The sequence below is a fragment of the Athene cunicularia genome (genome assembly GCF_003259725.1).
Source record: "Athene cunicularia isolate RWA chromosome 1 unlocalized genomic scaffold, athCun1 chr1_part2, whole genome shotgun sequence".
NCBI classification, from domain to species: domain Eukaryota; kingdom Metazoa; phylum Chordata; class Aves; order Strigiformes; family Strigidae; genus Athene; species Athene cunicularia.
The window spans coordinates 31,961,331-31,982,533 of NW_020799092.1; the positions used below are offsets into that span (position 1 = coordinate 31,961,331).

General features: G+C 37.3%; 1 protein-coding gene across 1 annotated transcript in view; it reads right to left on the minus strand.

Annotated features, from left to right (window-relative positions):
- Window positions 1–21,203, minus strand: part of CFAP54 (cilia and flagella associated protein 54) — a 138,669-nt gene that overhangs the window by 40,990 nt on the left and 76,476 nt on the right. The window contains 13 exon segments of the mRNA XM_026864706.1: window positions 4,880–5,062; window positions 7,179–7,245; window positions 8,836–9,042; window positions 9,486–9,573; window positions 10,455–10,652; window positions 11,172–11,324; window positions 12,292–12,406; window positions 14,094–14,229; window positions 14,329–14,552; window positions 14,764–14,991; window positions 17,140–17,330; window positions 19,006–19,142; window positions 19,567–19,797. Of these exon segments, the coding sequence (XP_026720507.1) occupies window positions 4,880–5,062; window positions 7,179–7,245; window positions 8,836–9,042; window positions 9,486–9,573; window positions 10,455–10,652; window positions 11,172–11,324; window positions 12,292–12,406; window positions 14,094–14,229; window positions 14,329–14,552; window positions 14,764–14,991; window positions 17,140–17,330; window positions 19,006–19,142; window positions 19,567–19,797 (2,158 nt within the window).

Here is a 21,203-nt window from a genome sequence, read left to right on the forward strand (position 1 = left end):
CTATAAGCTTTGTAAAATAAACACAGTGAAGTCCTGCAACTTTCTAAGTGAAATGATGCCAACTGCAAAATAAACTGGATGGTGATAAGACCTATTGACAAATTTATCTGCATTCATTTCAAATTGAAGGTTTTTGTAGGGGCAGATAACAACATTTTAAAACTGAGTTCTAGTAAGATATACAAACACTTTATTATTAGATATTTCAGAAAAAGCAGATTCCTTCCTAACAGAAAGAATTGTTTATTTAAAATGAAAGAAATTCCAAAATTTAATTACTGTTCAGCTTTTAAATTTTTCTTCACTTTAAAATGTCCCTGAGCTTGGAAAATTATAACAACTTTGTTATGGTTTTTGTCCAATACATTTTTAGTTATGGTAAAGTGTTGGAGAATGTCTTGTAGAACAAGGTCATGGGTCTGTGCAGGAGCTGATTACAGCCATCTGATGTAAACAAAGGAAAAAAAACAGGGTACAGTTATGCTAACAAGGACGGAGATTCAGGGCACAGTTATGCTAACAAAGGAAGAAACAGAGGTAGAGAGCAGCCTTGACTATGATGGTAAACAGCTTTGGGAAAAACAATCCAGAAGAAGGAGGATGTTGTGACATACTTGAAATACCACAAGGGGTTGGGATATTATAATGTAAACTTTTAGATGTATCCAATAGATTTGTGAGTAGTATGCATGATTATAGTAGAGTGCTTATATAAGGTGTGATTTCTTGCAATAAAGTTGAAGCTTGCTTTACCATTCACATTGAATCGACTGCTTGCTTCCTCTGTCCACTGCAGTAAAGTAGCTTAATACTTCTGAATTTGGATTACAAATGCTTGAGGCAAATGTTTTAGTTGTACTTAAAGAGTTTCCTACTGATATTTCACTGAATCATAGAATTGTAAAATGATTTGAGTTGGAAGGGACCTTAAAGATCATCTAGTTCCAAACCCCTGCCTTGGGTAGGGACACCTTCCACTAGACCAGGTTGCTCAAAGCCCCATCCAACCTAGCCTTGAACAATTCCAGGGATGGAGCACACACAACCTCTCTGGACAACCTGGTCCAGTGCCTCACTACCCTCACAGTGAAGAACTTCTTCCTTACATCTAATCTAAATCTACTCTCTTTCAGTTTAAAGCCATTACCCCTTGTCCTATCACTACACGCCCTTGAATAAAAGTCCCTCTGGCTTTTTTGTAGATCACTTTAGGTACTAGAAGGCTGCTATAAGGTCTCCCCAGAGCCTTCTCCAGGCTATCTCTCCAGCCATCTCCAGGTATCTACCCAGGCCAGCTCTCTCAGCCTGTCTTTATAGGGGAGGTGCTCCAGCCTTCATGGCCCTCCTCTGGAGTCACTCCAACAGGTCCATGTCCTTCTTATGTTGAGGGCCCCAGAGCTGAATGCAGTACTCCTGGTGGGGTCTCATGAGAGTAGAGTAGAGTAGAGTAGAGTAGAGTAGAGTAGAGTAGAGTAGAGTAGAGTAGAGTAGAGTAGAGTAGAGTAGAGTAGAGTGGATCACCTCCCTCAACCTGTTGATCACACTGCTTTTGATGCAGCCCCCAATACTTTTGGCTTTCTGGGCTGCGAGCACAATTCATTCGCTACCCAGCCTGTATTTGTGCTTGGGATTGCCTCGACCCTTGTGCAGGACCTTGCATTTGGCCTTGTTGAACTTCATGAGGTCCACACAGGTACACCTCTCAAGCTTGTCCAAGTCCCTCTGGATGGCGCATCCCTTCCCTCCAATGTGTCAGCTGCACCACAGAGCTTGGTGTTGCTGGTAAACTTGCTGAGGGTGCACTCAATCCCACAGTCCATGTCGCTAACAGTGCTGGTCCCAGTACCATACCAACCCCTGAGGAACACTTGTCAGTGCTCTCCACTTGGACACTGAGCCACTGACCACAACTCTTTGAGTGCAACCATACAGCCAATTCCTTATCCACAGAGTGGTCCATCCATCAAATCCATGTCTCCCCAATTCAGAGACAAGGATGTCCTGTGGGACAGTGTCAGATGCTTTGCACATCTCCAGGTAGATAATGTCAGTTGTTCCTTCCTTATCTACCAATGCCGTAACCCTGTTGTAAAAGGCCATCAAATTTGTCAGGCACAATTTGCCCTTAGTGAAGCCATGTTGACTGTCACTAATCACCTCCTTATTTTCCACGTGCCCTAGCATAGTTTCCAGGAGGATCCACTCCATGATCTTGCCAGGCACAGAGATGAGACTCATTGGCCTGCAGTTCCCCGGGTCTTCGTTTTTTTCCTGTTTGAAAATGGGGGTTATGTTTCCCCTTTTCCAGTCAGCAGGAACTTCACTGGACTGCTGTGACTTCTCAAATATAATGGATAGTGGCTTAGCCACTTCATCCACCAGTGCCCCCAGGACCTAAAGATACATTTTATCAGGTCCTATGGACTTTTGCACCTTCAAGTGTCTTAGATGTTCTTGAATCTGATCTTTTCCTACAGTGGATGGTTCTTCATTCTACTGGTCCCTGCCTTTGCATTCTGCAACTTGGAGAGTGTGGCTGGAGCCCTTGCCAGTGAAGACTTAGGCAAAAAAGTCATTGAGTACCTCAGCTTCCTTCATATCCTGGGTAAGCAGGTCTCCCATTTCCTTCCAGAGAGGACTCACATTTTCTATAGTCTTCCTTTGATCACTGATGTACCTATAGAAGCTTTTCTTGTTCCCCCAGATGTCCTCGGCCAGACTGAATTCTGTCAGGGCTTTAGCTTTGCAAACCTGAGCCTTGGATGCTCAGACAATTTCTTTGTATTCCTCCCAGGCTACCTGTCCTTGCTTCCTTTCTGTGTTTGAGTTTGTCCAGGAGCTCCTTGTTCATCCATAGAGGCTTCCTGGCATTTTAACCTGACTTCGTCTTTGTTGGGATGCATCGCTCCTGAGTTTGGAGGAGGTGATTCTTGAATATTAACCAGCTTTCCTAGGCTCAACTTCCCTCCAGAGATTTATCCCATGGTATTCTACAAAGCACATCCCTGAAGAGGCCGAAGTATTCTCTCCTGAAGTCCAAGATGTGAGCTTGCTGTATGCCCTCCTCACTGCCTTAAGGATCTTTAACTCCACCATTTCATGGTCACTGCAGCCAAGGCTGTCCCTGACCTTCACATTCCCCAGCAGTCCCTCCTTGCTGGTGTGGACAAGGTCCAGCATAGCACCTCTCCTTGTTGGCTTCTCTGTCACTTGGAGAAGGAAGTTATTATCAGTGTGTCCCAGGAACCTCCTGGATTGCTTGTGCCCTGCTGTGTTGTCCCTCCAACAGATATCAGGGTCGTTGAAGTCTCCCATGAGGACCATGGCTTGTGAATGTGAGGCTGCTCCTATCTGTCTATAGAGGGCTTCATCCGTTCGGTTTTCCTTGTCATGTGGCTGTAGCAGACCCCCTCTACAATGTCTACAATGTAGCAGACCCCCTCTACCTGTCCCTGCTCTCCCTTTAATCCTGACCATAAGCTCTCAATCAACCAGCTCTTCATCCATCCCCTGGTGGATCTCCATGTGCTCCAGCTGGTCACTGACATAGAGGACAACGCCCCCTCCTTGTCTCCTGCCTGTCCTTCCTAAAGTTGTAGTTCAACAAAATTAGTCTTTGAAGTTTTATTTTTAATAAAAATTGAATCTGGATGTATATTGATTTAGGTATAAAATTAACTTAATGCCCACCATTCGAAACATTCCCACATACTAAGCATTCAGTGGAAATGAAGCTCTCATCCTACTGAAACTGTAATTGCTTTATGACCTGAATCTATATTCTGCTAGTACAAGTGTAAGAAGAATCAAAAATGTGCATGGCCATGTGAAGCAAGCAGTCAAATTAAGTGTCCCTGCCTCCAGGTAACTGTCTGCTCCTTGATCTCGATCTCCCACAGTGAAGTCAGTTAGACAAAGCTTAATAACAAAGTGAACTCCAGTAAAGCAGGATGGGAAGAAGCAACAACAGGAGGTAAAAGAGATACTTATTCTGAAGTTCCAGAAGAAATCAATACAAGAAATGGCTTGCTGACAAAAAAGGAGTAACATCTTTCTGCCACCTCCTAACTCCTCTTCCATCTCTGCCCCCTAATCTTTTCTTACTTCCCTGCTACCAGCCATGCAATCTTTTCTCCTCCCTTGTACTGGCTCTGCCACTTGCAAGACCTTTCCTTAAGTGAACTCAGCTCATTAAAGAAGGAGAAACTATCTACTTTTTCTGCTGGGGAGTTTTCTATCATGTTGAGAGTTAATTTATATAGGTATACAATAATTGCCTGACATCAAAATCCGTTAGAGCATACAGGACCAAACAGGAACAAAGGTAGAACTGCACCTTTTTCAGAACTAGTAAGCAATTCAATCTATTTATTCCAATGTACAGCACTGCACCTTTGAAATAAGTTGGATAAAAGTGGAAGTGGTCAGTCATTAAATGGAGGAAATAAGTACATGAGCAACATAAGAGGGAAGCTGTAAAAACACTCCATACAGAGGGATAAGAGAAGGTAGAAGGAGAAAGGCAGAAAGGACTTTTATTTACTGAATGTGAAAGTAAAATCATTGAAAGCATTCTGGACCTACTGCATTTAACGTAATTCTCAGTACAGTGTATTTCAAACTGTATGTAATAGGAAATTTTCTCTAAAATGCCCAAGCTAAGTGGACCATGGATTGTCATCTTCTGAATAAACAAGTACCATGTATATTCTAAAAATTGTAGGCAGCAATCTATACCATGCCTCTATCTCAGTGCCACAGACCCTGACCATACAGGTATCTTGCTAGACTTTCTGAGGTATCTCATAAGTACACCCACACAAAAAAATAAGACTTGGTGTCTTAAAATTCCTTTCCAGAGTATAAAAATAATACTTACTATTAAATTTTGTTTCACACAATGTAGTTCAAACATAATGAAATTCAGACTTGCAACTACAGTAGAGATATCAGCTCTGTAGCGATCAGAGAACAAGTCAATACCAGGAATAAGCATACTTGCTTCATATTGTGCAAAGTCACAGTCAGATGTTGGATGTGGAAGAGAAGCTCTAAACAGGGTCTGAAAGTAATAATAATGAACTACTTGTGAAAATATGTATAGCCATTAGTGAAACACTATAAAACTCCAACCCTTGAGACTCATAAATGATTTCATAAATGAAACTCAGTCAATGTGTTAAGTATCCAGTTGTTTCCAAATAAAACCATGAAAAATCCTTTTAGAAAAAAAAGCTTTATTTGTGAACTTGGCAGAGAAGAAAAAAAAACAGGCTGTAAATAGTCTAAGGACAGTATTTCATAGACCAAGCAAAAGAGAAAAACTAATCTAGGTGTAGAAAAAAAATCATTCCTCAGGAAGTACTCCCCAGGTATCTTCCTAAAGAGCCAATAGTGTTTCTCTCAGATTCCATGTCAAAGCATTCCAAATAAATCTCTGGAAACACTGCATAATTCTTAGATAATCCTTAGGATAAGCCTCTGATCAGCAGACAGAAAGAGCTTAATAATTGATTCAAACATCTCCATAATCAAGGAAAATGCATAGGAAAATTTTGTTGAGATGATTCTGGGGATGTGTTCCAACATTTCTTTACCAATCTGCAGATGTTTCATGACAAATGTCTTCCATCAGAAGAAAAATCTTCTTATTTTCCTGACCAGCTAAGAAAGCTAGTTTGATTTTACTTAGACTTAAGTCCTTGCCTTGCCATCACCTCAGCCATTGTTTATGGGAGAGTTACTGACTTCAAGGCCAGTTAAAAGCTAACTCCACCCTAATTATGCCTTTAACAGGGTCAGCTAGTACATCTTAAATCATGCAACTTAAAACTGATGTGAACTTTAAGGAAGTAAATGTTCTTCCTTTAAAATGAAGAAGCGCTAACTGTGTCTGATGTTGGATATTCCTTCCCAATTGTGTTTACCTTGTGGTAATTAGCAATGATATGCTAGAGAAATAACATTTACATAGTCAGATCTGAGATATTAACAGGCCTAAAGCCTATACCAGAGGTGGAATTTAAGTAATGTTATAAAAGCTTTCCAAACCAAGGAACAAAGTATAGGCTTGAACTTCACAAGGTACAGTGACAGTAATTGATTATATATTTCAAGACACCCTGCAAGCTGCTCCCATCTCAATATCAGACCCACTTCAGCCAAGTCACAATTATTTCTACCATTATACAACTGGAACAAATGCTGACTACTAATTCTGTCATTAGAAGGAATCAAAATCATTCAGCATTTTAACACCTGCATTTAAAGTGCTAGAAGCTAGTTAAAATTCTTCTTTACCTTTGTTTCTTCAACTTGCTCTCCCTTTGCTGAACTTACTGAGGTTTTAAATGTGGCCTAGCACAGGTCACACAGTCACAAGCATGGCTAGCATAAATTGTTAGAAAGTGGCATTGGTTTGTTTTGGAAGAAGCCAACTTCCTGATCCAACTGGGATGAGTAAGCATTGATCCCAGTGGAGTATGTCTGGCATAATACTTGCAGTTCTTCATCCTGTATCATTTTTGTTACTGGCATCTTAAAACTTCCTTTTAAAAGTAAACTGAAACCCTTTTTTCCCTCTATAGTTGCTTTCTGAAAGTTTTCAAACCATTTTAATTATCTTATTTTCTTTGTAAATGAAACTAAATCATTTTGACTATCCTCTATTTTTAGAGTAAACTTCTTACAGGGCTGAGATTTTAGTATTACAAACCAGTATCTTTCAATGCCAAAAACATTCAAAAATTTCTTTTTCTAAAGAGTCTGGTTGAAAATTTATGACGATCTGTGAAGACTCTGTACAGATCTGACAAAAGAGCACTGTGCTATTGTTGATGCCACCCAGCTCTTCCTGAGCAGAACACTTCAAGAGAAGAAAAATATATTTGACTGCCTAATATTTTAGCCATCTTCACTTTTCAGTATTTCATTATTTCTCTGAGACACTAGCCTCTTATTGAAGTGATAATTTTTAGACTATAATACAGGAATAACATTAAAAACAGAGAATAAAAACATCTAATCTAATGTGCATAAATTGTCAACTACCTCTGCTCTCCAGTTTTCCTTTATAATCAAAATGGAAAGAGACATATTTTAATAGAAGGTTATTGAGATTTAAATTTTAGAAGTAATTTGCCAACTCCGTGAATTTCCACCTGAGACTGTATTCTTACCTTAAATAGTATAGCAGAAAAATAGCAGTATTTAGTTCTTAATCTTATCTTTGATGTTGTTGTATACCTAAAGTACAACAAATAATAAGAAATATGAACATGCCCATCAGTATAAACTATTCAAGCTCTTTTTTAATCTAGTATAATAAAGATACCAACACAATCTAGATATTTTCCATATTGGATAACAGTTGCCTGTTCCAAACAGCTGCCTGTTCTATAAATAGGTGCTCAGCCATGCCATGCAAAGGGAGAAGTGTTTGACCAAAGACATACCTAGATGAAGAGAGTTGCCTAGATTCTCTTTAAAATTAAAGGAGAGAAACGGGCAATCTAAATGCAAAATTCACCTTGTACAAAACTAGAAAGATAAAGCAGGTCAAGCAACTCACACCTTAAAAGTTTATTTCTTTTCATAAAGGAAGCATAAGATAACTAGCACTAGGACTTTCAAATGGCAGGTGTCTAGATAGATTAAATGACTCCCACACAGTACCTCATCAGAGCATTAAACCATTCTGGTAGTGGGGTACTCCTCTGATCTACAATATTAGAAATCCTTTAATACAATATTGGTATCCTTTAATCTGCATTCTACAGCCTGAAACTAGAAAGAGCAACTCAAGAGAAATGTGACTAACAGCCCAAGTCAGGTCTGAACAGAAAAGATCTGCCTGAGGGAAAAGGCAAGAGGATAGCTCTCTCTGCATCCCTGCCAGGACGTGGAATGGACATATTAGTAGTAAAGGGATAATACACAGTGCAGCAAACATGTGCCACAAGCACCTGTAAAAGCAGCTAGGGATTGGGTTTGGCTAATTGGACCTGAGACTGCACCACATCTCAGAATTAGAAGAGCTGTGGTTTAGAATCAATTTAAATTTAGTCTTTTTCCTCTTGGGTGATAATTTGGAGTGTGGCAATGCCATTTGATCCTAAAATACCCATGCTGATACTTTCAAAGCTATCCTGGTTTACAGATATTTTGCAGGGCTGTTAATATGACCTGCTTCTCAGGTAAGACAGTTTACTCAGATGAAGCTCTGTCTTTTCATGGGTACAATGCTTCTAAGGTCATTCAGAGCTGGCTTAGGTATCTCTAAATTGTATATTTTGTACATTCTTATATAGAACAATACATTGAGGGACAACTCAGAAGCATCCATAGTGTTCTGCCAGCACTCAAGGAGTAGTGGACAGAAATATTTATTGATGGTAGACTTTAATACAGTAATTCAAATTTCATTTAGTTGTAATTCACCAGAAAATGAGTACTTTAGGCAGTAAATCTGCCCTCAAGATACATTAATATTTAATATGAGCAATGACTTGGGAGATGTGATATTTCAATCGAAAATCAATATGACTGTAAAATCATTGTGCTTATGACTTTTTAACATTTTGTTTTATTTCAGTGATCTCTCCATATAATATACAGCTGCAATTATGATCAAAGATGAACATTCAAGAAAAGGGAACAAATAATATTATCAAAATAGCAACTTTCTTCCTGAAAGGAAAAGTTCCTTTGCTTTTGATGAGTCTTTTTTTATAGCTACTCGTTAGTGTTTTTTAATTAATTTCAAGTTTCCTACTGTCCTAGAGGAGCAATTTGTTCAAAATATGAAAGAAATACATATATAGATAAAATACTTACTGAGCTATCTTAGCCACTAAGACTGCTGCATGTAAACATCCCCAAACTCCAGCCTGAGAAAGAAACTTCTGACTAATATCAGTTGATCTTCCAACTGCAAAACAGTCTGTAGAATTTTTTGGAAGACCTAACTCTTGCCAGTTTTTAAGAGCATCAACCATGTTAAGTGTTTCATCAAGGGCTTGACACCAATACTTAAAAGCAGCTCTGTAACACATAAAAATGGTCTCATCATATTGCTGACATTTTCCAAAGTGGAAGATAAGGCTCACTTCATTTTACCTTTATTGCCTGAGATATAACTAATTCTGATTAGGTCAAAAACTGAAATACAGTTTCTACAACACAAAAAGATAACATTTCTGGTCGACTTATTGGGACATATTAAAATTAAATTGTCAAGCAATATATACTATTTCTTAAAAACATATACAGATGCTTAATTAATTTGCTTAATTGCAATTAGCTAGCTAAGAAAAATAAACAGCTCTGTAAAAAAAGCCTCTCAAAATATAACTAATAGTGAGTTAGAGGAAAGGAGTTATGTGGACTTGAGGACAGCATAAGAACCTACAAGACAGTTGAAGGGTAGATGAATGCCAATTGAGAAAAGTGAAACAATGCTCTTTTTCAATCCAATAACTCTGTACCTTTTGTTTCCAGCATAAAAGTGAAGATTTCCAAGTTCATGTAGAGCCTGAACCTTGAGGTCTCTCTGGTTGTTTATTTCAAGGATTCCTGTTATTTTTTAATCAGTTAGAAGAAAATATTGCCACATCATTAAATCAGTTACTGAATCTTGAACAAATTTTGCTTGAGAAGTAGACATGCATTCACGTGTAATTCAGTGCATGAGTATTTTTTGAAAGATTTATTAGGCTTGTATATTTTATCTTCAAACGTATGATTCCTTATTTCTATTAACTTTAAAAACAGGAGTAGGATTTACTTATGGACCTCTTTACCTAAGCTTTTGTATTTTTATTTTTCAGACCTCTCAAATTTCAAGAGATAAACTGGGAAGCATGCCATTTGCCCTGCTAAACAAAACTGCCTGCATACAGCACAGTAGAACTCTCCCTGGCTCATTTCTGGATCCCTTACTTCAAACAAAACCACTTACAGCATCTTTTGACCTGCGACACATCACCTATTTTGTCAGACAGCAAAAGCAGTTTATAATGCTGAGCTATAACTGTATGAGTAAAGCCATACTAGAATGTAAGATGGAAGCCAAACAACTAGGTCTCATATTCAAATGCATAGGATCAGAAAGGTCTGTTTGCCAGAAAAAAAACCTATCATGGAATTAAAATTAATCTGCTAAACATTACAGCAGATTTTTAATTTGGGATTCATCAGTATAACACCAATGAAGTAATGCTTTTTCATAAGATGAGATAACTGTAGAGGTTATGAACCAACTAGTGTCTTGTTTAGGATCAAATACAAATTTTCTGAATCAACAGAAAGAAGGTTGTGTATTTCTGAAAATCAGCTTTCAGACAGTTATAGCTGTTTGACAGAGGAAAATAACACTGGAATAAACATATATGAACACAGATAGGCAGAATGATATTACATCGTAGCTGTAAACAGAAATTTATGAAAAAAATTACCAATTGTTTGTTCATAGGAAGAGATAATTACTGAAAGCTGTGATTGTGGTATTGGTTTACTCTCAACCATACTAGAGAAATTAAATTTTTCTTGAGAAAGATCACGTGGTGTTGGTAGAAACATCAGTTCAGCTCCCACATTAAATTCCAGCCTTCTATTTGAAGAGATATGACTGCTGATTGCTCTTCCAGTATTTTCTAGGCCAGAAAAAGTGATTTATATAATCAGTTTGGAAAAGTATTATGCTATTTCCAGCACTACACATATTTCCACGCCACATTACTCAAATATACAATTCCCGTGTATCCTATTTTTATCTGGTTTCCTATGCTACAATTCTGTCCGTGTGTCTCCTAATTAAACTCATTGGACATATCTCACTGGTCAGTGCAACCAAATGAAAACGTGCTCTGTTAGAGAAAATAAACTTGGGAAGATTTGGCAGACAGTCCCTTGACAGAGGTTTGCTCGCAGACAGACAAGTGACACAGCTGCATGAAAAAAAATTTGTCATCCAACAATGAGACACAAATCATAGGAAATTTGGCTTAGAGCTTGTGCTTACAGAACTTCATATATAACGCTATATTCTATGTTTTTCCTAATTGTTAATAAAACCTAAAACTTTAATTAAAAAAAATCTATTCCATTCACTCTTTACTATTTGACTGCATACACACTTTATTAAGTGAGAAACACTTGAGTAAATAACTCACCTTGTGTGTGTGCAAGAAATAATGAAAGTAGTTTTCTGCTGTGTCTCAGTGCTCTGCTGTGATATTTAGATTTTTGTAGAGTTTCTCTAAAACATTTCAGTGTATCATTCACATCAAGAGGTACATAAACTAGGGCTTTCGCTTGACTGCGATCTAAGAGGAATTAATAATTATGGAGAACAATTTTGCATTACATAAATATATATTTTTAGTAAACCATGCTGCAAAACATATATTTGAACAAGTCAATAACTTCATAACTAAAATATATTAATGTAATTGTCACCTGAGTTTCCCGTTGAATTATGAATTAAAGCAAAATTATTGACCACCAGGAACACTTCTGAGCTTTCATATCTTTTTCAGTGTTACATTTTAGTTGTCACATGACATCTATATTCTCTGAATTCCATCTGCTCTGGGCATGCCTCAGCTCATCAATCTGCTCTGAATTCTAGAATCTGAAGTCTGGAAAAAAATCTTTTACTACAACTGTTGATCCTATTTACTACAATTACTGTAGCTTCTATGTACCAAACCTGTGAGTTGGCATGCTCTCTCCTCTGAATGCATAACATTATCTATTTCTCTTACATACAGCACTATTTATTGTTTAATGACTTTCCTCAGCTGAATTCAACACAAGGTCTGGTGTGCAATGCGTTAACATATCTGTGATATGAAGAACCATGCTTTACAAACTTCCATTAATGACTATAACATGATCCTGACTGAAAAGAACAACTGTGGGTAAAAGAGGTGTTTTGTCACTTTATATTTCACTTCAGTTTTTCTATTGATTCTACTGATAACAGTGCAGGTTCACATTAACTTCTGGGTATATTGGTGGATATCCTACAATACTGAAGGAAAACTGGACAAACTCAACATACTGTAGGTCATCTGGTATCTGGATGACAACTACATTTCTCTGTTTTCAGATATAGTCTGAATATATTTGGAAAGGTCTTGACAACATTACTGTCCATCCAAAATATCAATAATAATTTGAAGACAAAACTGAGTTTATATTAAAGGAAACAGATTAAAGGAGCAGTGGAAGACCTATGATAAGGAGGAAAAAAAAATCAAGTATGAAAAAAAGGAAAGGTGTTCTGACCTGTATAATCACTTTTCATCTCAGGACAGAAAAAGCATCCAGGAAAAATCTCTTCACTAGAAGAATGGGCAACAGGCAGCTGTAATTTCTGCCCTATGTAGTTTCTGCAGCTCATCTAAAAAGCAAGTTTTGTTTCATAACTGAATAATATTCAGATAAATCAATGTTTGGTGCTTAAAGTTAAGAATCTAAATACTCAGTCATATGACAAAATAAGAGAGGACTTATTTACAAAGACTCCAATGACCCATAACTAGTACCCTTGTCAGGAAGAGGTGAAACATTCACAACACCTAAATATTGGATAAAACATATAAGTGTTTAGATGTTAATGAATTAAACTTGTATCTTGTTTGGTATTTGCCATAATCATGAGCAACTCATTGATGTTCAGCAAATATTCCACCTTTCTTTGCCTGGATAAATGCGTGCTTGCAAAAAGAACCTGTCAGTGTAAGTATGCCTAAAGAGCATACCACCTGTAAAGCACAATGCAGTGCTGCATAGGGGTATACAAAATAGCTCTAAGCAAATAACAGCAGCAGTCTAACCCTGTCAGAGAAGCAAACTTCCAGACTTCTATAAAGTGCTAATCCAGCACAGACATTTTATTTTGCTAATGTAACTACACCACTTCAGGAGCCAAAGAACCACTACAGAGCTAGTTCTAGACACTTTAAATGGCACTGCATTGTGAAATGTAGCCATACCCTCCAAATTTCTAACGATGATGTCTTTTTTGAACAATCTTTATTAATATTAACTAACATTAGTCTTTATTCTGTAAATTGTCTTTAAAAACTATGATTACTTTCCCACATTGCTCAGATTACAGTGGTATGTGGTGGTTTGACACACTGCCCTTTTTTAGACAAAGGACTATGTTCTGACCAGCAGGGCCTGAAAGAAGTCAGCAGGAAACAGTCTTAGAGAGACAAGATAGAACACCTCAGCTGCCCTGTGCAAGCCAGGAGTGCCTTGTGAGTTCCTGCAATCCCTGGGCAGCAGTGTGCTGTCTCTAGGCAAGGCGGTGCCTGATGAACCCCAAGTTCATGTTCAAAACAAATCCCTCTGGAATTCCAAACCCCACTTACACCCCTCTTCTTCAAGTCCTGTGTTTATATTAGTAATAGAAACATATTAAAAATATCAACCATGTGACTGACTTTAGAAAAACTTCTTAGAAATTAATCTTATGTTAAAAAAAAGGAAAATCCCTGTTTTTAATAGCTAATTCCATGAAAAATTTCCAAGTGGCAATGTCAGTTTAATGAATATGTAGAGCCATGGCTTTTAATGAGAGGAACTTGCTGAGCAGCTTACGTGGTTTTTGTTGGTGATCAAGTTTTTCAATTATTTTTTTTTATTGGTATTGTAAGTGTTTGGGTAAGGCAATTTGATTAATTTTGGTCTTTAGTAGCAGTGTCTCAATGCAGAAACAAAGCAATCTCTTTGTACCTAATTTTAATTAATCACAAAGACTGAGCAATATCCAAATAAATGTTTTCAGGTTAAAAGACTGGCATCAAGAAGTAAAATGAAATTAGATTTAGGGTCATAATATGGAATGGGTACATTATGCATGGAAGAAATGTTCTCTGGGTCATCAAGTCTAGACCTCTGGTGCTGCTGGAATCAAGTGATATAAGCCTTTTCATGCACTTCAATCATGTTTATTAATTTATTATAATTTACTATTTGTGAACATTATGAAAAAAAATATTGATCTAATCAGGGAAAGTATTTCTCCATATTTAGGTCACATTAAGAATCAGTGCCCAAAAAAGAAATCTATCGTTCACCTTATGTGCATTATCAGACAGATATTTTATGAAGTGAGATTCATGGATGTATGGGCCACTGAATTTCTGTATCCTTTCCAGCAGCTGCCTCTGAGCATACACCAGCAGTGGACTCACTTGTTCTGTATATCTCTCACTGAAAAAATAAAGCAAAGTATAGTAATTAAGCAAAATAACAGTATATTTAACTATATAATGTTGCTTTCTAGTTTCTGTTAGAGTTGGTGAAACTTACTGCGTAAGTATGTTAAATTGTACAGCTATGTGAACCAGTGTTTCCCACTTCTGCATTTGATATAACAATTCTACTGTTTTAAGAATCAGATTACATATCCATTTCAAGTCAACCACATTCACATCATCCAGGGGAGACTGTGGATGGAGATTAGAACCACCATTCTCATCCATAATACCTCCTAAACAACTGGGAATGCAGAAGTCTCCTTCAGGATCCACAATCTACAGTAAAGAAACATTATTCCAACAGTTATTTTCAAAGTTGTTTTTAGGACAAATCAAATTATAAAGATTAGAAAATACTGTAATCTTCTAAGAACTTGTTACAGAGAATGACTTGGAGATATCAGAATATAATGCAAGAGAAAGAAAACTATCTCTGCTGAAGATATGATAATAAAGAGTATACTGTCTTAATACAAACAATTTTTACCTTAAGAGACCTGCTTGCTTGTAGTTCAGTTACCATGTCAATGATCATGTCTGATGCCAAATAAAATGGCAACCAGATGGTGTTCCTAAGAAAACCTTGGTTAATAGGAAATGCATCCATATGGGAATGTGAATGGTTAGCAATCAGTTGTAATTCTTGAGTATAGTTCCAAAGTTCTCGACAAGCATTCTGAAGCAATGTCCAGTGGCCACCACGGTGAGCAAGAACCTATGCATATAATTCAAAATATAATTAAACTTTGGAAACAGAGAAATTAAAAGCTTCATTCTTTTATTGCAACGCTTAGGTATAAATAATCTTTCAAAGTTACAGTCTGCTGGGTTCATGTGTGTGGTGGGGGGTTTTGATAGCTGGGAAGGGGGTTATAGTGGTGGCCCCCTGTGAGAAGCTTCTCAAAGCTCCCCCAGCTCCAAGTCAGATCCACCTCTGGCCAAGGCCAAGCCATTTAGCAATGCTGAGACTCTGCAATAATGTATTAAAGAAGGGGAACCTGGGAGGAGTTGTGAGGAGTTGTAGGGAGGAGTTGTGAGGAGGAGACCTATGTGAACCTATACCTGTAATCAGCACTGGTGAGGCTGCACCTCGATTCCTGTGTTCAGTTTTGGGCCCCTCACTCCAAAAAGGACATTGAATGACTCGAGCGTGTCCAGAGAAGGGCAACAAAGCTGGTGAAGGGTCTGGAGCACAGGTCATACGGGGAACTGGGGGTGTTTAGTCTGGAGAAGAGGAGGCTGAGGGGAGACCTCATCGCCCTCTACAGCTACCTGAAAGGAGGTTGCAGAGAGCTGGGGATGAGTCTCTTTAACCAAGTGACAAGCGATAGGACAAGAGGTAATGGCCTCAAGTTGCACCAGGGAAGGTTTATACTGGATATTAGGAAGCATTTCTTTCCAGAATGGGTGGTTAGGTGTTGGAATGGGCTGCCCAGGGAGGTGGTGGAGTCCCTATCCCTGGAGGTGTTTAAGAGTCGGGTCAACATAGCACTGAGGAATCTTGCGTAGTTGGGAACGGTCAGTGTTAGGTTAATGGTTGGACTAGATGATTGTCAAGGTCTTTTCCAACCTAGATGATTCTGTGATTCTGTGAACACAGAGGTCAATGGAAGAAAGGAGGAGTAAGGGGGGAGGTGTGCCGGTGCCCCTGCAGCCCATAGTGAGACAGCAGGTTGTCCCCTAATTCCCACAGAGGTCACTGGTGGAGCAGACGCTGACCTGCAGCCCATGGAGGACCCTATGCTGGAGCAGGTGACTGAGACTGGGACTCTGTGGGAAGAAGCTCCCACTGTTGTAGTTTGGTACTGGGAGGACTGCAACACACAGTGGGAACCCACACTGGAGCATCTCAAGAAGAGTTGTAGCCTGTGGAAGGACTGTCTCCCATAAGAGGAACACCACACTGGAGCAGAGGAATAGTGTGAGGAGTCCTCCCCTGAGGAGGAAGCAGCAGTGGGACTGACTGTACCCCCCCTTCCCTGACCCCCTGTGCTGCTGGAGGGGAGAGAAGGTAGTGAAATCAAGGAGCAAAGCTTAGCCCAGGAAGAATGGAGGGGTGGGGGAAGGTGTTTTTAAGATGTGGTAATGTTTCTCACTGTCCTACTGTTAGGTGTTGTTAGTGTCTGAATTAAAGTGATGTTCTTTTTCTTCCCCTAATGAGTCTGTCTTTTTCCCATGACCATAATGGGGAAGTCATGTCTCCCTGTCCTTGTCTCGATTCATAAGCCTTTTTGCTTTATTATCTCCTTCCTATTCCCGAGGGGATAGAGGTGAGTGAGTGGTTGCATGGCACTCTGGGCTCAAACCACAATACAGTCTATGAATCATCTTTAATAACAGATCCTTCAATATTTCAATTTATATAAAGCATTATAGAACCTCAATTAGGAAATTTTCATAAAGGCACTGATTTATAATTGAATTTAATTGTTGCTTTTTGTGTGCTAAGAAATAAAAATTAATCCGCACCACCTATACATGTGTTTTTATTTGGTTTTAGAAGGGTTTATGGGAAGAGTAGTCAGTGGGCATTTCCTTTCAATCACTGGTCCTTCTGTTTATACTACCAAGGCTTTCACTAGGACCCATAAAGGGAAAGGTAAGTCTGACAAGTATTTTCAGAAAGATTTAACAAACATGAGAAGGAAAGTTACAAAGACTAAATGAAAAATAAAACATTCACATAATTTGTTGTATGTTTGATAGAAATATAAACCATGATAGGTGATATGTCTGACATTTTATATACTATACTTGGACATTTTGCAGAAGATGAGAAATCATTGCTTTTTCCCACCATTTTTTTTAAGTATTGTAATGCAATGCTTAGTAATAAAATGTTTAATAAGAAATCATATCTTACCACTGCTCTTCTTAAATGCAAAAAGATTTTTGTAAAATGTTCCAGTAAAATGGTATTTGACAGAAACTGGTTGTATTTTTGGGGGGAATGAGAGACAGATATTTCTGTATCGTTTGTTGTTTGAGTTTGAGAAGTATGAGAAGTATCTCTTCCACTCAGTTTAATGCTGTGCTCAAAAGATTTATCTGTACCTAAAGACAAAAAGTTCAGTAGTTAAAAATGAATTAAAGTTCTCAAAAAGAAAAAAAAGTACTATCAAGCAGCTAGGATTTTCCTGTGGCAGCTAAATACTTAAATGTTAGGAAATGCCAGTGTTAAGGTTATCATATTTAAGGTTATGATATTTAAAAGATAAGATGCTTTTACTTAAGCACTGGAAAAAGCAAGGATAAAGAAAACTTTGACCAAAATTATAATGTGTACCAAATAGTTTTCAGCCTCAAAGCCAAAACACAACCCTCACAGAAGGGAGTTTTAGGAAGAAATCACCAGGTGGCAAGCTCCCACGAACCTTTCTGAAACGGAGGCCTCTTAAAAGAGAAGTTAGGAAGAAGGAAAAATTTCTGACAAATTCTGTGGTATGTGTAGAACTGCTTCATTATTTTATTCAATATCAAATATCCTCCAAAGGGAAACACAAAAGTTCATGGTAGTGGGATACTGTAATATATGAGCTATAGGTTTCAGGCAGAAGCTGATTTCAAGCTAAACAGTATTTGAACTCTATGGCAAACTACACACTTGATGAAATTCTTTCATTCAGAATTGCTGCAAAGGCTAGAAGGTAGTAAACAGGATTTTCATTAGTTTTCAGCAACCTTCAGTGACTCTGTTCTCAGTAACTTGTTACCATCAAGGCAAAAGAGTATTAACTAAAAGTAATCTGTTGCAAAGAGAACCAATTAATTCAACTGCTAGTTTTTGTCACACCTCCTTGGAAAAGGCAGAGGATGGTTGATTCCTACCTAAGGATCTCCTACATTGAATGATTGGAGAAATTTGCTCTCTACAGCTGTGGCAAAAATGTGTTCCCTGAAGTGCCATTGAAAAGATCGGGCTTGTGACTTCTTGAACTTATGGTGGCTAGGCAGACTACTTTACATTGACTTGTATGTTATCACCAGAGTCTGAGGTAATCAAAGTCCTATATTACACAATTATTACAAACAGGAGCCTTCCAGCTCCTACTGAAACCTCAAAGGATATTATTGAAAATAGCTGGGATAAGAGAACTGTCAAACGTGAAAGACAGAGAATTGCAGTAGAAGTGGTAGAAGATAAAAAATTGATCTTGAGGTAGCCTCTGCCACAGGAAAACACTGGGGAGAAAGCAGTAGAGAAAGAATCCTAAATTATTCTATTTAAAATGTTAAAAATAATAGTAAGCTTCAGTCTATAATTTTAAGAAAGACTTACAGAATGACCCAGAAAACTATTGACCTGTTAGGAAATACTACAGACCAATTAACAGCAACAGAAACTGATAAAAATTGTGATTGCATTTAGAATAATCTGGAATATTATCAATTTAATACATTTAGGTAGCATGACTTCTGCAAACCAAAAGCTATGTTACTAAAGTATAGGATAAAGAATAACTACCTTATAAAAAGTAACATTTATCAATAAAATAAACAATGCTCAGAGTTATTATAAATGCCCCATTATTGACTATGACTTCTTTTATACCAGGTATGCCAAAAAGAGAAAATACGGAGTACACTTCTGAAATCCAGAAACATCTTCTCTTTAAATTGGCATGAGTTTTTTTCCAAAGGTGATATGGAGAACTAATGATAGAGGTGAAGACAGAAATTAAGACAAACAAAAAGTTAAGTTGAAATTGATTCCATTAAAAGTTCTTACAAGTTTGGTTTTCAGTCATTCCTGACTTTTTAAGGAGAGGAGAAATTGGTGTTCTCATGTTATTCTCTATAGCTTCTCTCACCACTACAGTGCCAGAATTATTTAAGGAAAATATTTCAGGATCCAAAATATTGTAACTGCAGAATGGGAGAAAAAGAAGAAAGCACACAAAACCCACCAGATATAATATTAAAAAGAATTTTGATATACAGATACAAAATTTAATTTCTCAAAAGTGAGTTTTGATTACTTTCCAGCAGCTTTAGGAATCAGAAATAACGAATGATAGACAAAAGTTATAAGGAACCAAAAAACAGCAGAGTGTAGTATATTTCAAAACTTTCATCTGACCAGTCAAGTGAGCAATCAAAAAACGTGCATGTCACTGGCCATATGATGGAAAGCAAAACTTGTTACATATTAAATCAATTTGCATTTGAAAGCTGAACTGTTTATATGACAAACTGATCGATGATATGGTAATTCAAATTTGTTTGCATTAATGGCAATAACACAATAATCTATATTAATAGCAATAACTGACAATGCAGTAAGATATACCTGTCCAGATGCTGTGAACCACAAATTCCAATGTTATATTGCTCTTTCAGTTCCTTTTTAAGTAAGTTGTAGTGTGCAACTGCCAGATAGATATTCATCTGAGACCTCCAGGGCATCTCTTCAAGACACATTTGATGAAACCTCTTTTGGTTTAAGTAATTACTCACAATTGGTTTCAGCAGTACCACTAAGGTGTGATGAGCTACTTTTTGCAACTCTTCCTTGCATTTCCTAAACCAAGATATATGAAGTAGCAAAAAATGAAACTGTGTTTTCCTGAAGCTCGAGAAAAGAGAATCATGGTAACTATACACAGAAGTATCCCATTGCATATCCACAGACCTGTATTAACTCAGAAGCATATGACATATTTCTAGCAAAAGGATTTTTGTTGCAGTCAAGAAAAGCAATTGTGCTTTTCCTCTTTAAGTGCACTTAACACACACTAAATCCTATCATATTTTACCAACTACCATTTGTCATAGTACTTCTAAAAAGTTCAGCTCTCTGTTAGAAGTTATTTGTAACTGAATCATCCAAACAGATTATTACAACAAATACAATGTGTTTCACAAAGTCTGTTCAGGAGATGGGGGGGGAGGTCTATTATTATACTGTAAATCTGGATCATTATTTTTATTGTTGTGTTTTGATAGCTAATCATCCTCAATGTGAAGAAAACATTTTATTTCAAATTTGGATGACTGGCTTTAATTTCCAGCCATAGGGATTTTTATGTTTCTCTGACAGATCAAACAATTCTGTATTACCTGGCACACACACAATGCTAGAGTCAAATCAAATCTCATTTTTTCTTTTTTATAAATGGTAAACTGATCCCTTTATTAATCTAAATTAATCTTCTGCCTGTTTTCCAACTTTATAATGTAGGCAGAACAGTATACCATATACAATGTTGATTATATTATATAGCAATATTAATAAGAGACAAAAGAGTAGCTGAAAAAGCAAAAAGCCCAGGATAAGTTAAATATCCCCTCTTCCACTGAAAGCCATGACAGTCATGTTAAGTGAAGTGGTTTTTTTCTGTTGAGGAGCAAAACTGGACGGTTTAGGTAAATATTTAGAATATAGTGTATAGAAGACTTTTCTGGGGTTCTTTATTTAAAACACTTCCAGAATCAGTTATGTGATTGCTTATATTCAGATATTAACTAGTTTTCTACTTGCTAATTGCTGGAAGCATAAGTGACCAAAGCACCAGGTAATGAATACTACAAATTCTTTTTGGTCAGAAGGTACCATTATTAGCAATTAACCAAGTATAAGCAGTTATCTGCCAAAAGAAGAGGTGAATTAATTTTCATTTGTTTCTATCAAGAAACAGTTTTCCAAAAGCTTCAGAACAGATAACCCAAAAAGACTTGCAAAAGGATGGCAAAAATCACTCTGAAACTACCTGAACATAAGGAAGAAATACACATTTTTTATTAAATTTCTAACAGGTAAGCTCCCCAACACATTTTGAAAAGCATTATAGTATGCAGATTAACATAACTTTTTCACTACAATGAATCAACATGCTCAAGCTAACACAACTGAAATAAAATCTTTGATTATTAATACAAGGACTTCAAAATCCTCAACAGTTATTCTCTTAAATATAAATGAGACAG